At 38.1% G+C, this 17,259-nt stretch overlaps 1 protein-coding gene across 1 annotated transcript in view; it reads right to left on the reverse strand.

The window, feature by feature from the left end:
• Satb2 (SATB homeobox 2) overlaps positions 1-17,259 on the reverse strand; it is a 170,777-nt gene that overhangs the window by 142,426 nt on the left and 11,092 nt on the right. Inside the window, exon 3 of the mRNA XM_026399328.2 lies at positions 4,728-4,904. Coding sequence (XP_026255113.1) covers positions 4,728-4,904 — 177 coding nt within the window. The remainder of the gene's footprint in view (positions 1-4,727; positions 4,905-17,259) is intronic.

The raw sequence follows: 17,259 nt of genomic DNA on the forward strand, positions 1-17,259 counted from the left end.
CCTAGCAGCTTGGGAGGCTGAGGCAGGGGGATCTCAAGTTCAAAGCCAGCCTCAGCAATTTAGTGAGTTCCTAAGCAACTTAGCAAGACTCTGTCTCAAAATTAAAAAGAAAAAAAAATTTTTTTAATTAAAAGAGCTAAGGATGTGGCTCAGTGACTAAATGCCCCTGGGTTCAATCCCTGGTACAAAAAAAAAGGTGGAGAGGGGACTCCTATTCCAAATCTAAACTGCTGAGAATCATAAAAATCATAAGGCTGCTCTGTGATTCAGGACCCTGCTCTGCAGGTGGATCAAAGGCTTCAGATATGGACTCTTCTACAAACCAGGATGCATTCCTGAGAAAGGTACTCCCCTTCCCCTCCTTTGCTTCGGTGTCCTCTCTATAAAATTGAAAATATATTATAACTTACTTCAAGAAGCTATTTTGAGAATTTAATGACTTAGTACATGTAAATTTCTGAGAATAGTACCTGACATATAGTAACTACTCAGTTGTTACCTGGCACTATTTATTAAAACTAAGAAACCCCTTGACTTATCTATTATAGGGGTTCATTAGTGATTTATTCATTCATTTTTAATCTTGCACTGAATAAACAACATAAATACATCTGTATCACGTGTAAGTTTTCATATTTATGAATAAATTAAGAACAAGGTGAATTGCTTATATTTGGACTAGGTAAAAAATATAACTTCCCACTTCTTCAGAGAATAATTCACAGAGGAAGTAGAATTTCATACTGTACCTACATATTTGTTTTTCTGATTAGAATAAAATCTCATATAACACTACCACCCATCCTGCTGACAAAATTTTGATAAAGACAAAGGTCGTTCTTCTATGTACGTATGTGGGATTTTTATACAACAGAGACTATTCGGCACCCTGCTTAATTTACCTAAAATTTACTACATTTTCCTGTGCCACTTTTTAAAATATTATTTAAAATGACTATATAAAGGTAATTGTTTCAACATAAATAAGAAATGATTAATATACCTCTTCTTAAACCTACAGTTTTGACGCCAGAAATATTCAGGCAGAAAAGATTTTTGCTTTTTTATTGCTCTGCATGTTCATTTTTTTTTTTTTTTGCATGCTGATTTTTAAATAAAATTCTCTGGCCAAAAATAAGTTTTAGCAATGGCGAGATGCTAAGCAACTCAGTGAGACCCTGTCTCTAAATAAAATACAAAATAGGGCTGGGGATGTGGCTCAGTTGTCAAGTGCTCCTGAGTTCAATCCCAGGTACCCAAAAAATGACAATAATAATAATGTTTTAAAATTTACTTCAAAATTTACAGAAAGCAGAGGAGAAAGTGTCCTATTTAAAAATTAAGTTAGGTAAGCACAGAAAATAACACCTTATAATCACAGCCACCTCCAAGGCCCACCATCCACGTTGGCCAGTAGGATAGCTACTTAGTTGGCTTCCTAAAGACTACAGCTCCTGGGGGCTGGGGATGTAGCTCAGTGGTAGAGCATTGCCTAGCAAATGTGCGGCCCTGAGTTCAATCCTTAATACCACCCAAAAAAAAGAAAGAAAGAAAGAAAGAAAGAAAGAAAGAAAGAAAGAAAGAAAGAAAGAAAGAAAGAAAAAGACGGCAGCTCCTTCTTTGAGAATCACAGAACTGTGTGAAGAACTTCATGGCTATTACTAAAAGCTTCATGGGCCAAAAGGAAAGTATGAAAAGGAAAGAATAAAAAAAAAAATAGTAAGCTTAAAATGAGAGCAACAGGGACTATGATGCTCCCCCAAGTAGCACTGGCAAAAAGCCTGCCACCTTTCAGCTTTTTGCATGTGTAAAACAACAAGCTTGATGATCCTGCATCTTGGATCCTTGAGAATCAGAGTCACCAAATGCATGTTAGGAAATGAAGGGGATGGGCCAGCTAGAACCATAGTGTTTTATACCCTCTTTTCTCTTGGGTCCCAATATCGGGCCTTCAAATGAAAGTTACCACAAACATGCAGGCGGGCAGGGCGGGGGGCAGGGGATCTCTGAACTGTTTTAGTAGCATTTCTACTATCCTTTAGAAGCAAACATTATTTCTTTAAAAATTCTTACAGTTCACCTGGAGAGAGATTCTCTCAGAAGAAGAGACTATCTCCTGCTCAGGAGAACTTGGTGCACTGCCTGCTCACTGGGACTCCAGCACCTTTCCAAAATGATGGCATTGCTAAAATATTTTCTCTTTTCACAGAAACTGAAATATTCTTCCAATTCAATAACTGAAATCTCTTCTATTGCATCAAAATAAAAATCATGTTTTAAGAGCCTCAATTTTTAAAACAGGATCAAGCAAACCACTATCCTTGCAGCTTAGTTTCTGCCTAACTTTTTCAGCACAGGAAGAAGAGATTGAGAAGCACTGCAGCTTCTCTGCTGCTAGGGGGACCCTGGACAACTCCCCTATCTTGGGTGAATCACATAAACACTAAACAAAGAAACAACAAAACCAAAGGGGAAAAAAAAAAAAAAAACTACACACTTAAAACCTCATGCTTTGAATCATCAAAGAGTCATGTTTTATTCTACCTCCTCTTGTATTTTATTCTCACACTGCTGTTTGTCCAGCTCATGAACGACCTGTCTTATCATGCATGCCATCTGGTTTATAATAAACACACAGCAAAATGTATGCTTCTAATGATCCGAATAACAAGAAGAATCTAATACATTCACTTCAAAATAAACAGTTCTAAGTTTTTCCATTTGTCCAAAACAGAGATCAGCAGCCTGAAACAAAATAAACAAATTGTGATTTGTTTTTCCCCTGTGAAATTATACTACAGGACTCAGAGATACACCTCTGCTCACCTACAACCTGAAGAATATCTGATCTAGAGCACCTTCTTTCAACTTACAGAAAGTGTGACATTTCATATTTTTTAACCTCAGCTTTAAAAAACTTTGAGGGGGAAATAGCTTTTGACTCATCCCCTACTTAATCCTTCATTGTTAACCATATTTATTGCTAGTACATCTCACCTCCGTGGGTAGAACTCTCAGTCCACATCACTGAAAGAACAGTGTGGCTCCCTAGTGCAAATTTCCTGAGAGCCTCTTTCCTCGGCATGTGCCAAGAATCAAATCTTGGCCACTTAGCGCTGTGTTCCACATGTGAGCTCACGATGCGCTGAGCAGCCGTGCTAACTGAGATGGATAGCCCTGTCAACAGGAAGCTGGCACACCAGGATGTAAGCAGTGGGATACAATGACCTTTACATTCAGAGAAAAATATCCCTAAAATGGCATGAAAAGTTTATGGGGAGAAGGGAGGGAGGATTCTTTTATTTCATTCAGGCACATAGCATGAAATAAAAGCAAAGGTGCCCAGTATGCAATTTGCTAAGGATCAAATCCTGAATCCCTCACACAAGAATGAAAGTTGTCAGAGAAAGGAAATGAATCATCCTTTATCACGCTGCTTTGAAAGCACTGGACTCTACGATTCAGCTGTGTCAACTGCACAGATTGGCCAAGCACTTGGACTTGGATTGTGCCTGGACTCGCTGGAACTCGTAGGGTGCTGACTGCCCTGGGAAGAAGGCATTCTTGACCCCTGGTTTCATATGGGTTGCTTTTGTGGTCGAACTAAAATATTTTTAATAAAATCAATGAAATCAATGATCTATTTACAAAACCAGAGTCAAGAGCTTGAGAATTTAAATCCTATGTCCTTGGTCACCATATTTATAACTATAAATGCTTAATCTCCCATGGGTTCTCTATCAGAAAATATGAGACTCTGAATGACATTTCTTAGTAATGATATGAAGAACTAAAAAAAAGAGCAAAATTCCCTGGCACATAAATATTAAGTAAAGATAGTAATGTAGGAAATTAACATACAAAATGAGACCTGGAAGTTACTATATTTCTATTAGTTAAAAATCATCATCATAAACTATACCATTCAATCATTTCAGCTGAAAAACAATAGTAATTCTATCAGGTCAAAAAGTCATTGCAATTATTCAAGGTTTGGGCAGCATTTTTGTTGTTATTTGTCAATTCTTTGGCATAAAAGAACAATGAGCTGTGTTTCAGAATGAAACAACAGAAGCTCACAATGGGCTCCCTAGAATTATATAATAAACATTGAAATAATGATGCAATTTTAATAGTTAATTAAATAGAAAAAAAGGAAGTGATTACAAAGACACTGTGATTTTTTTTTTAAATGAATGGACCACATCAAAACTACAAAACAATTTTCCAAGACACAAAAGGGTAAGAGACATCCATTTCTTCCTGTTTAATTAAAGGCTGATCATAAACTGCAGAAGTGATGGGACCAAAAGCTATAAATAAATAAATAAATTTAGAAAACTGAATATTTGTAAAACATGTATTAAAACCTGGATAAATCAGGTGTCAAACATCTCAGCACTGGCCCTAAAAGTATCGGTTTGCTGACTTAAAAATACTAGGGTTATGAACACAAAAAAATCCTATAAAGGTCATCTTGAAATACAGTCAGTTTGAGCAGCTCTAGAGGTGCTGCTCATAAGCTTCCCCAAGCAACAAGAAAATGAGACTTTCTACAAGAAACATCCTGCTGCTCACTGTTTAGGTAAGACACTACACCACCTCACAGTTCTCCTTCAACCCTGGGATACAATTACCTGGGAGAGCTATTTCAGGGAACAGATTCTTTCTCAGATCATGACACACAGAAGGCTGGGGAAGAGAGGGAGACGGAAATGGAGTAATACCTTGGGCCTGAGCTGCAGAGCTGTGGGAATATCCCAGGGCCAGGAGCGCAGTCTCCACCAGCTGGCTAAAAAGTACGTCTTTTCGCACCAAAACAAACTCAGCGTGCTCTTCTCTGTTGTCATATTCGAGAGAGCTGTCCAACTGCTCCACCACACAGAAGACAGGAATCATCAAACCTGGAGGGATAAAATTCAAGAGTAAAACACAAATATTGCAAAGTAGCTCAGTTACCACCACAAGAAGGGAAGAGACAGTTATAAAAGTCACCCAACTGTGATCAACACTGGTTTAGAGTAAACAAGCCTCTTTGTTCTGTGGCCCTAAGGAAAGCTGTGCCCCCGCCCATTATTATTACTATCAAACTGTAGCAGAATTGCCAGGGGGCAGTGGCAGAAGCCCTCAGATTCCAGTCATTAAAAAGTGAAGTGCGCCATTCAGAGGTGTCCCAGCACTTCAGAGGTGTCCCATAGGCTAGATCAAGGTGACCTTGCAGATGCTGGAATCCTCAATGTCCAGTAGTTTTATCATAATTACTAATCAGAGTTAGTATTTTCAGATCTGATCAGCTTTTGTCTAGCAATGCATTTTAAAACTTCTACTCTCAAGATACCTAGTGGGAAGGCATGTTTGATTTCAGGGCCTAAGATGTTATGAGAATATGTATAAGAAAGTCATCAGGAATGTTTGGTTGGTTGGTTGGTTGGTTGGTTAGGGCCTAAGATGTTATGAGAATATGTATAAGAAAGTCATCAGGAATGTTTGGTTGGTTGGTTGGTTGGTTGGTTGGTTCTAGGAATTGAACCCAAGGGTGCTTAACTTCTGAAATGCATCCCCAGCTCTTTTTATTTTTTATTTTGAGACAGGGTCTCACTAAGTTGCTTAGGGCCTCACAACATTGCTTAGAAATTTTAAAAGTCCCTCCTGTAGGCTGTTTTTTGGGCTGTTGTTATTGTTTTATTTTTTTTTAATCCTGGTTATCAATTAGCCTGAAAATACTCTGATCATGAAAAGTCTAAACATTTAACTTACGTCAAAAATATACATCCAAATAGAAAATTCCACCTCTTTGAAACTATTATATACTAATACCAGATACTACTGGAAAAAGAGTATCTTTTCTTATGTTTGCAGAAGAAAGAAGTAAACTACCCCAAAGAATAAAGCAAATTAGTCTAGTTGAAAATCTGTTGAAATCTGTTGTCACCGAAATATTTCTCTGCTTTGTATCAAAGTGTGAAAAGCTAAAAAATGTTTAATTCACCAAACATTTTTTGAACTGTTTTTTATTTTTCAAAAAAAAAAAAAAAAGCCATACAAGCATTTAAATCTAAACATAGCCAAGGCTGAAGAAGATCAAAGTTTTACTAACATACAAGTAATAAACACGGACTCTGCCCCACTTAATTCACACAAATTAGTATGTTATGAAATGGGGTTCTGCTCTGGGTCTTTGGGCAAGAAAAAAATCAAAAGTTATGAAGGATGAGTAGGCAGGCAGAGATGGGGAGGTGGAGGGTTGGATGGTCACAGTGAAGGCACTTCATAATGAAAACAAGATCTCTTTGAAATGACTGTAGGAGAGTAGGGCCCTGACAAACAGAATGCTTAGGAGGTTTCCAGAAGCCCTTCCCTGTTGCCTGACCCTACAAGTCTCCTGACTCACTTCCATCTTGAAAAACTGAGAGTAGGAGCAGATACTCTGCAAACTATGGGATCACAGATTTAGGTTTTTGTTCTAAAGATAATACAATGGTACAACTGGTTCCCATGTGCTAATTATTATTATTAAAGATAATAAGTATTGGGTGTAATTATTAAATATAATCATTATTAACAATAATAATACTCATTAAGAATCGTTATCACTAAAGATCATGGTAATTATTATTAAGACTGCATAACACTCTTAACAAGTCTCACCATACCATACCTGGGACAGCTATTGACTCAATGTCCACTCTGAGAACAACAAAGCAGGATTACTGTCTACAGCTACACTATCTACACAGATTCATGAAAAACATGAGACAAGGATAGAGAAGACCAATTTTTCAAAAACAGAAAAGGATTTAGCCTGGCCATGTGATGCTTCATAAAATATAGTTTTTAATTGTGACCCACTCTGGTGTATGAAATGTTTATTTATTAATAGTGAGTTTATCACCAAACATATTCAAGACTTGTAATGAATATTATGAGTTAGATTTCCTCCAAATTATCCCTGCCACCATTCATTTGCTTAGCATTTATTCACTGAACACCTACTATGTGCCAGGTATCCCCTATGGTTCCCGGGATATAAGTGAGAACAAGTCTATATGACTCCTGCTCTCCATATAGTTGAGAGCATTGTAAAATCTTCCTGAGTAAGCATAATGGCATTTTATAGGACCCATTCAAGAGAGGCCTTACCAACAGGGAATAGCCCCCATTTAGCCCTTTTAACTCTTACATACTGGTATATGATCTTTGTCCAAGGAAGCAGGTTGATTTCTACTTCTAATGATTCAAGCATATGCACACATGGGGCCATGTAGCCAGTGGTGCCATAAGCTACTTAACCACTAATACCTATGTGTACATAAGTTTCAATCATGAAAATCCATGTGCAGTTCCTAGTGTCAACATCTGAGTGTCACACATCTGGGAATCACAGATAAGACCTTTAAATGAATCTAGTTACTCCATAAGCTAACATGTATCCATTACTTAGACACCATAAATCTTTCTCAAGTCTATAGTCAACTGAAAAAACTTAAGATCCTATCAATTTTTGAAGATAATATTAACAGTTCAATCAGTCACATGTGAAATAAAACATAAAAACACAGAGCTCTATAACACGTAGGAACTTGTGTTTTACAATTGTCAGTAAGTGAGAGATTTTCTAAGCATTTTAGTTCAGTGACTGAAGGAAGTAATTGTCACCTGACACAATAGCAATAACTCCTTACAGTCAAAAAGCAAGCCCATCCCCGACAGGCATCACCTACTTGGGTAAAAGCAAAGGACTTTGAAGTCATTTATAAAATAAAACAACATTAACAAGGAATGTATGATAATAGGATTCGTTCTGAAGCACATATATATGAGACACCCAGGAATATCACAAACAGGTTATATTTAACCCACAGAAAAATGTACCTTCTTATTAGAACTTGATCGACCCAAACAATTATGGTTGTACAATGAAAAGCAGTTTTTAGAAAAAAATGAAGTCAGGAAAAATAAATGCAGTTTCCCGTGGGAATGACAAGAAAAATGAAAAATAGTAAAATTGTACAACAAAAATCAAGGATGGCAAGAAGCTTCAGGCATAGGTTTAAAAGCCTTCAAAAACAGGAAATCCCTACAGGAGACAAGCCATAAAAGGATGAGTAGAAAATGAGTATAGAGAAGGGGGAAAAGGATGAGTAGAAATCTATGCCTCTAAAAAAGAGATATTTATCTATTTGGTCACAAGATTCTCACTAAGCAAAAAAAAAAAAGAAAAAGAAAGAGGAGAAAAGGACAGTAGATGGGAAGATAGTGAAGGTGTTTAGAAAGACTTCAAAAAAATAGATTCAAAATGGGAAGAATTAAAAGATAAGTTCTGATGAAAGAAACCAATGTAAGGTAAGATGCATTTACAACACAATTCAGAAATGGTCAAGAAGCAGAAAACAGAAAAACTCTTATTCTAACCCTGTATCTCGAGCTTACAGCATTAGTTTTCTTTTTATTGAAACACAGACCCATTTCCAGATGATCAAGTAGAGAACTTTGGACCTTTTGATTCTAAGCCTTGCTAAGCCTTTTACAATTGCAGGAGGCAGGCAGGTAGTTCAATGTGGAGGACAGGCACCCAGGCCCGAGCCATTTGCTCCAAGCTAAGACTTACTCTGGCGATTGGGATATATGGTGAATTCTGTTGTCATAGAGGCAAAATAAACCTGGACCCTCTCTCCATTAGGAAAAATGCACTTTTCCAGCTGTCATTAGCAATGATGCTGAAACTGCCATTTCATAATGATACTATTTCTGAAAAAAATGTGTAGCTATGGTCGTTGTTACTACTTTGCACCACAGCAACCAGGTGAACTGGGACATGTGGGAAGGTGGTTAGATGTGGTGGTGAACAGCAGCAAGTTGGAAGTAGGTGATCCTTGGGTGGGATCCTGACAGTGTCTCTCCTTATCTGTGTGAGTGACTATGGGTGCTTTATCTGTCCTCTCTAAGGCTCAAATTCCTCCAGCTAAAATGCAAACAATAATCTCTATGTCACAGAGTTGTCAAGAGAATTCAACTATATAATGTGTTTCTTTGACACACAGTTCTCAAACAATGGAACCTATTTTTCTTTTTCTTTTTTTTTTTATTTATCAGTATAGTTTACCAAGGGGAAAAAAAGAAACCAATTTTTTTCAGAATCTATATGCAATGTTATGATACATACTAAAAAAAACATTTAAAAAATAAAAGTAATGATGATGGTCACTGAATGTCTCATCATGGTATAGGCAAATGATACTAATAATCATGGTATGTCCTATTATGCAAATAATAATGGCTTGAAGAGTTCAACCTGCCCATAGCAAAAGGTGACGTGTTAAGAAGCACCTAACTTCATGCTCTCAAACTGCACATCCAAAACAGTAGTCACTAAACACATGTGACAAGTGAGCCCTTAAATACATCTTATCTTGAACTGAGATATGCCATAGGTGTAAAATAGACTTCATTAGAAGGGCTTACTATCAAAAAAATAAAAATAAAACCAAATATATACTATGAATAATTTTAAAAAATTAATTGCACATGGAAATAGCATTTTGGATTTAGAGTTAAAACTAATATATTATTGAAATTTATTTCACCTGTTTCTTTAACGTATTTTAAATGAAGCTACTAGGAAACTTAAAATTACACATGTAGCTTACATTATATTTCTATCAGATGGTACTAATTTAAACAGTCCGCCAAAAAAACACATAGAATGGTTTTTCTCACACATTATAAATTCATCACAAACTGATACTGCAACAATTATGTGATTGTCGTCGGCACTTCTTGGCCCTTTGGTTATCTTTTCTCTATGTTCTAGATATTAGGAGACTCAGGAACAGAAACCCTCTTGATTAAACTCCAAAATCCAATGCACTTCCTTCTCAGAATCACCAACCAAACTGTAGGCTGCAATTTTTTAATTAACTATACTGATCCAAATTCTTTAATAAAGGTAAGGCTTTTTCCCCTCCTTCCCTTCACTTTAAAGAACATTTACAGTCCTCAGGAAATGCCATCACACTGGCTATGAAAGTGACCTGAGGAACAGTTACTCCCGAATGCTCCTATTGTTCCACCTCAACAGTGAAAGATAAACGGGGGTCTCCTTGACAGGACTCAGTCACCATCCGCCAAAGTTGGGCCAGCAAGCAAAACTCTCTCTCCCATTGCACTACCTAGTCAAACATATGTACCCTTATTTTCTCCTCATAGTTACCTTGTGAGACAGTTGTTATTATTCTCATTTAATAAATTAAGAAGCTGAAATCATGGAAGAAGTGAAATGTCTCTAAGAAGCACCGTGAGGCAGGTTATCCCAACTCTACTCCTTTGAAAACAATATATTCCAAAACAATATACTCCAAAATATACTCCTTTTAGTAAAGGACCCTTTATCACTTGGTATGGCTAATGAGTGGTCTGTGCTGCCTGTAAGTCAATGTTAAGCACTGCACTAGGTGTGGAGGAGAAACCAACCATGTCTACTTTTCAGATACTCAGCAGACAAAGGCTCTGGTGAATGGGGTGGTGTGGATGAGTTTGCTCTCCAGCCTCCGCCCCAGACCCTGTATCTTCTTGGTCCACCCTCATTCCTGGAACTGCCCTCTGAATGACAAAAGCCAGTCTGAGATGATAGCAGGCTAGCCTTTCTCCTCCCCCCTGTATAAGGGTTTCTAAAGCCCACCTGTTTCTGGAAGTAAGGCAGCCACAGGACCTATTCCCTTCCCTGGGGCCAGCAGAGCAGGTTCTGACCTGGAAAGGTTCTAGGGCTAACTGAAGATTACAAAGGCCTCCGGACAGAGCCTTGGATATTTGTTCTTTGTATACACTGAACTGGAGGAAAGCTCCACACTTTGCAGCCTCCGCAGTAAGTAGATCATAGACAAAGGCCCTTGAAAGACCGAAACAAATTCTACCACCCAAAGTGGACAAAGAGGGAAAGGAATGAGTGACTATCTTTTCCTAATATAAATTTACTAGAAAAATAAAATAACTTACTTGTTCTACAGCCTTATATTTGCTTTTTGTCTCTGTCACGCTCTCACACACACACACAGCATGCACTCACACACAGCATGCACTCACACATACATACACACACACACACACACACACACACACACACACATCCTGAGTCAGAGACAAGAAAGGAAATAAGCTGCCAGTAGTAACCTCTAGCCTTTTCTTCCTATCCTAAAATAATAAAGGTGAATGCCAAGAACTGCAACCAGAAACAGAAAGGAATAACGTTTCTCTCACTTCTGTGTTGGGGTCCCAGGGAAAACTTCAAAAAGAATCAAGTGTGTCTTTCCTACTCTCCCTTGTCCTTCACCTGCTCTCCAGGGCACTGACCTTCAGAGCTAGGCCAGCCATGGGTTCCACATTCCATTTCAGCCTCCTACTCCAGCCAGGGTCTGATCTCAGAATTTTTAAGATTTATAGATAAAAAGATACTACACTTTGCTGGGGAATGGCTTTGTGGTCTCCTTATCTCTCAAATATATAGACATGCTTCGCCTAACATGGATATGTACTGAGACATGCATGAGTAAAGGCCCTTGAGCAAACCTCACATCGTGTATTTAACCTAACATGGCCACAACATCACTAGGTGTAGAATCTTGTGGGCCTACTATCATACAAGTAGTCCATCCTGGGCCAAAGCATCATTATACAGTGCATGCTACCTTCACTGTAAAAGAAACACATTTTATCCCAAATAAACATAATGAAAGAAATTTCAGATAGTGTAATAAAAATAAGTAGAAAAAAATTTTTGTCATTAATTTTGGGAAAAATGGAAGTGCACTGATTGACTATGAGAGAGCTATATACTGATCCTCGGGTCAGCCAGAGGCCCTCAGGATTTCCCTAAACTGCTGCAGTTCCCCCCCCACCCCCCACCCCACCCCCTGCCGTAAGCTTGTCAGCTCCAGATTCATTATAAAGGGTTTATTCACTTATTTGTGTTGTTAGTTTTGCTTGACCTTAACTCTTACTGTAAAGAAGCTGAGACAGAAGTTGAACAGCAGCAAGTTCTCAGGGATGTACAGGGGGATAGTCATGGTCAATTCTAAAATTAGGAGGAAGGACAAACTGAGCTATACATGCAAAAATTCGATTTTGTGTTTATCCATAATGCAGCTGTCACATGCAACTCAGGGTCAGACCCCCCAACTAAAGTTTCAACAATAAAAATCCTTGAAACCTCTCCCAATATTTGCAGGGTACATCGGAGTAGGGAATGATTATCAGAAAATATTTTATTCTCAGAATTCTCTCTGATAAAACCATACACTTCTTTGCAGTCCCTCAGGCTTATCTTAACTTTGGAAAAACGAACAAACATAGGTCAGGACAGGGATGGGAGAGTGAACGTCTCACTGATCACCCCAAAGGTTCAAAGTGGGCTTCAAGGGATAGGAAAGGGAGACTAGCACTGGCCTTCCACACCTCTGATTCTAGGACTGTTGTCAAGCTGAGAGATCACAATTCAACCTGAAGTCAGGTCTGAAGGCTGAAGGATAAAATCCAGATCCCTAGGTCCAACTCAAACGCGGAAATTCAGTGGCTAGATCTAGCTGGCCTGGTAGTTTGCAAACCACGGCTCACAGACACACAGGGAGTGTGTTGTGACAACTTCAGAAACAAAATCAGAGCTATCCCTGGGAACCTGCCATGGCAAACCTCACCCACAGAACTGAATTCCCTGATGTCAGGTGTACCCAGCTTCCCACTGGCATGAGGGAGAGGTCCACCTTTAGTCAAGTCTGTACTCTTCCATCCCCCGCCCACCCTGAGCCTGACCTATAGTACTCCCAAAATAAACTGGTTCAGTTTAACAAAATGCTATTTCCAGTTAGACATCAATCACCACCATTAATAGGCAGCACTGATTCTGGTTTTTTCACAAAACTCCCCAGCTGTCAGACTTGTCCGCATCACTATGGGCCTCCTGCACTGCATTCAGTATCAGCTTTCTAGGAAATGATCTGCACAAGCAGATTCAGGGGCTCATGTCCTGTCCGTGGGAAGCTCGCCAGACCACAGGGCTGTGCATGTTCACAGTGGACACAAATGATTGGTGCATCAACATGAACTATCGTAATGTATAGTATGTGACTCAAAAGAGTAAGCTACCTCGTGCTCAGGGGCTGCACATACCCAGGGGCCGCGGGGGTCTTGTCAGTAGTTCTTCCCTTGTCCCACACTGAGAGACTGCGGCATCTTTTTTAAATTTAGTAGCTACAGGGAAACAAAATGTTTGCTGATCCTGGAATAAATGCTTTTGTTTTTTCACGGAAGAAAAAGTAGAGGCACAAGTTTGGATATCACACAGAGTGCAAAGGTAAGGCATTCTGCTGAAGGACCCTTAATGTGAAAGTAAATTTTGAAGGTTCTTTTCACAGGAGGTTAGAAATGCATACCTAACAAAGTCTTGGGACTCACTGGTGAGTTAAAAGGAACTATATCATAATTCACAAATATCAGGATTTCCATCCTCTGTTAAGTCAAATTTTATTCTGGAGGCTTCTAAGGGATAATTTTAAAATGGTATTTACATGGAGACCTATTTGCCTCTCCCCTCATTCTCATTATCCTCTCTGGAAAAGCTATTTGCAATCTGGAATCCCATGAGTCAAAAAAAAGGAGTCAATAAAAATGGTCCTTGTACTAACATTTGCTTCATCACCTCAGGTTTTAAGTTCTGCCTAAATGTTATTTTATCTAATTCAAACAATTTTTTAAAATCCTTGATTAATTTCTCCAGTGTAGTGTTAAGGAAAGGTTAACTGTACTAAGGTTCTCTACAAAGGAATTAATAAAGGAATCAAGCGCTCAGCTCTCAATAAGACAAGACTACCCAGATTTCTAGTGGGAATATTTCATAGCACAAGCATGTTTTCTTTGGGGAGTTTAACTCACAAAAATTATTAAAAATTGAGATCAAACACTGGTGTAAATCCTCAAAGGAAATCATACTAGAGTGGAAAGATTTTTATCAAATGAAAAACTGAAAAGTAAAGTTTTTATAGCAAAAAATGAAAGGCTTTCTCCCTCACAAAAAGAAAATCCTACTGTCTATGTTTAGGATTCAAAGAGTAAAACATCCATGGATGTTTAATAGGAGCATAGAAATGATCACCGAGAAATGAATGCAGACTTCACACGGCTCAGCTCTACTGGACTGGCAAACACCTATCCCATCCACTAAAAGCCCCTCATTTGTGTACCCAACAAATGCCTGTTCAGAGGCAATAGCATCCAGGCTCTTGAAAGAACTAACATTGGAAGGAAGAAGAGAAAAGAACAGGAGGATTGAGAGAGCCAGAAAGTCAAAATCATAGAGTGCATTTTCCAGATCCCTTAGGGGATACTGAGATCTCTGGTTTGCAATACGTAGGATATTATTACTGTGACTCAGATCAAGTTAATAAAACCCAGCCTACAGAGCAGGGAAACTGTGGTCTGATGGAATACTTCCCAGACAAAATATTTTAAGTATACATGTACCTGTGTAATTTATAGCAATTACTTAAATAAGAAAAACAGAACAGAGAAGACTAGTATATTATTAATTTTTTTTCATTTTATGGTTCTAAGACATTTTCTTTATAATCTGTATAATTTATATAATTTCAAAAATAAAATACTAAATTTAATTTTTAAAAAACTAAAGAAACCAAGTAAGTTACTACATAGAAATCCATTGAAACTCTTATTTTCACCTTTAAAATGATTAGCCAAAGGCTACTGCCCAAAAAAGGAATGTAATTCTACTTTTTTACTGTCTTTGAGAAGTGTTATCAAAGCAGCCTAAAGTGATTATTTCCTGAACAAAAAAGTAAGAAACTGTCACATCAAATAAAAAATAAAATTTTCATTTCCTCAAATGAAAAAATCATGGAAGATTAGCACAGTTGTGTTTTAGGGTTTGGGTTTGGGTTTTTTTTTTTGTTGTTTTGTTTTTGGGGGGTAGGTTTTGTTTGTTTGTTTGTTGTTTGCAGTACTAGGTACTAAACCCGGGGAGCACTCTACCATTAGTTTCATCCCCAGGCTTTTTTTTTTCTTTTTTTTTTTTTTTTTGAGACAGAATCTTGCTAAACTCACCAGTCTAGCCTGGAACTCTCCATTCTCCTGCCTCAGCCTCCCAAACTGCTGGGACTACATAGTCTTGCGCCACTGCGCCTTGCCTACAGTAGTTTAAATCGGGAGTGATTCCAGGTATGAACATCTCAAGCTCAAAAAGATTTCACTTCCCCTAAATTCCTTGGATTTATAAATTCTTTAATTCGAAAACAATTTCTAAGTCTCAAAAAGAAGAATTTTAGTGTCAACCCTACCCTCACCCCAGGCCACATTTTCAAAACAGTGTTAATCTTGTGAGCTGAACACAAAATGGCAAAAAGACAAGCCAAGCACTCTCTTCCAAAATCCATACTGAGGGGAGAAGGGTTTCATTCGAGCTTAATTTAAAGGTATGGGTGTAGGTTTGTGAGAACACTTCAGAGTGGCCCACAAGGTAAGAGCAGCTATTTAATTTTCACGCCATCGCCGGCCAGATCTGGACGAGGATGATATGAGAAACTATACCTAACAGCTCCCATGAATTTAAGTTCATTTCTCTATTTTGTTAACAGATGAGGGATAGACAAACAGATCTGTTTTCAAGAGCAAGCCTGTGTTTATTATACATACCAGAGGCCCGCTGTGGGGAAGACGGCTTCACTGAGTCACTCTATCAAAGGAAGAAGAGAGCCGCATCTCAGAGCCTTCCTGGGTGAAAAAAGAACTGTCTCCCTCCACCTCACTTCCAAGCTATACATCAATCTTCAATGTAATTATGTTTGACAGAATATAAGCTCTTGGCAGTTAACTTGTTTACAATAAATGCTTAGTTTGGGTACATGGACTGGATTTCAGTCTTACAAATATCAAACACAAACCTACAACAGTCCCACTATGGGGCTGAGAATTATTTTGCTATAAACCTTTTTATTGGGGGGCCGAAGGAATTACTTTGTAGCTTGTTTTCCACTAGCCACTTGGAACAGTGTGAAAAATGGTACATTTATCCCCTTACCCTGTGTTAACTGGAATTCTATACATTCTGCACATTGCCACTGGTCAGCCCCCAGTTTTGCCATAGTGGCAAAAAATACACATGAAACAGAATGGTTCTTACTAAGTCACGGCATTTCCTACAATTCTTTTTCTCCTCAAAGTCTCTTGGGGACTAATGATCATTTGCAACAGCACTGGCAAACTTAAGATTTGGGTTTTTTGTGTTTGTTTTTTTTTTGGGGGGGTGGATAGGGGGCTTAAAGTTAGCTGTAAAAATATGCTTAAGGCTCAAAGCTGCCACATGAATGAGCCTGTAAATAGAGTTACTTTTGCTGTACATTACCTAGAGGTTCATTCGAAAAGGGGAAAAATATCAGGATCACCTTATTTACTCTCATAAAGTGGCTTTATCTGCTCTTCAATAATAAACACATTTCAGTCTCCTAATACCATATTCTCCAGCTCTAAAGGACAAAATCTTGTCTGAAGGTATCTGAAGGTGTCTCGTAACCTGAAAGCTAGGCGACACTTCAGAGTCCTCTGGCTTAGCGCTGCCCTGCCCAGCAAATGCCTCACTCCTGGAGGGACTTTAATGAACAATCTGAACACCTCTGGGTCACAGACAATGCCGATAATTTATCTTTACTAGAATTCTTCACTTGTTTTTAATTTTCCAATACCATGAAATCATACTTCCGTAATAATCCAACTGTAACAACAGTGTCAATATATAGAAAAAAAAATCACTTGGAAGAAGTTTAGTATATTTTCCAAAATAGCTAATACTGGAAAATTCAGTCACTTTATAGTAAGAATCCAATTTTCTTCCTTCTAGTCAATGTTAAAATTGCAGGTGACATAAAATACTTTTTTATATCTCTCGGCTTCTAATTAAGAAGATAAGTCACTGATTTATAAGGTTCATGGATCATCAAAAATTATTTTATAAAAAATGTCACCATATGACTTTCTCATATACAGGAGAGAAAAAGAAGAAAAGTATTCTCATTACATTATCAGCTTCACAGATCTTGCTACTATCAAAAGCATTAGTCTGCAGTGTGAATTAATGGAAAATTGTTAAATTCACCGAAAATAATCACTCTTTTTTTTAAAGTAAGGATGCCCCTTTAAACCTTGACTGTTTAATTGTGATTTACTTGGGGGGGGGGGGGAATCATAGAGAAGGTGATTGTATGA

Source organism: Urocitellus parryii, chromosome 1 (assembly GCF_045843805.1).
Source record: "Urocitellus parryii isolate mUroPar1 chromosome 1, mUroPar1.hap1, whole genome shotgun sequence".
Classification (NCBI taxonomy): Eukaryota; Metazoa; Chordata; class Mammalia; order Rodentia; family Sciuridae; genus Urocitellus; species Urocitellus parryii.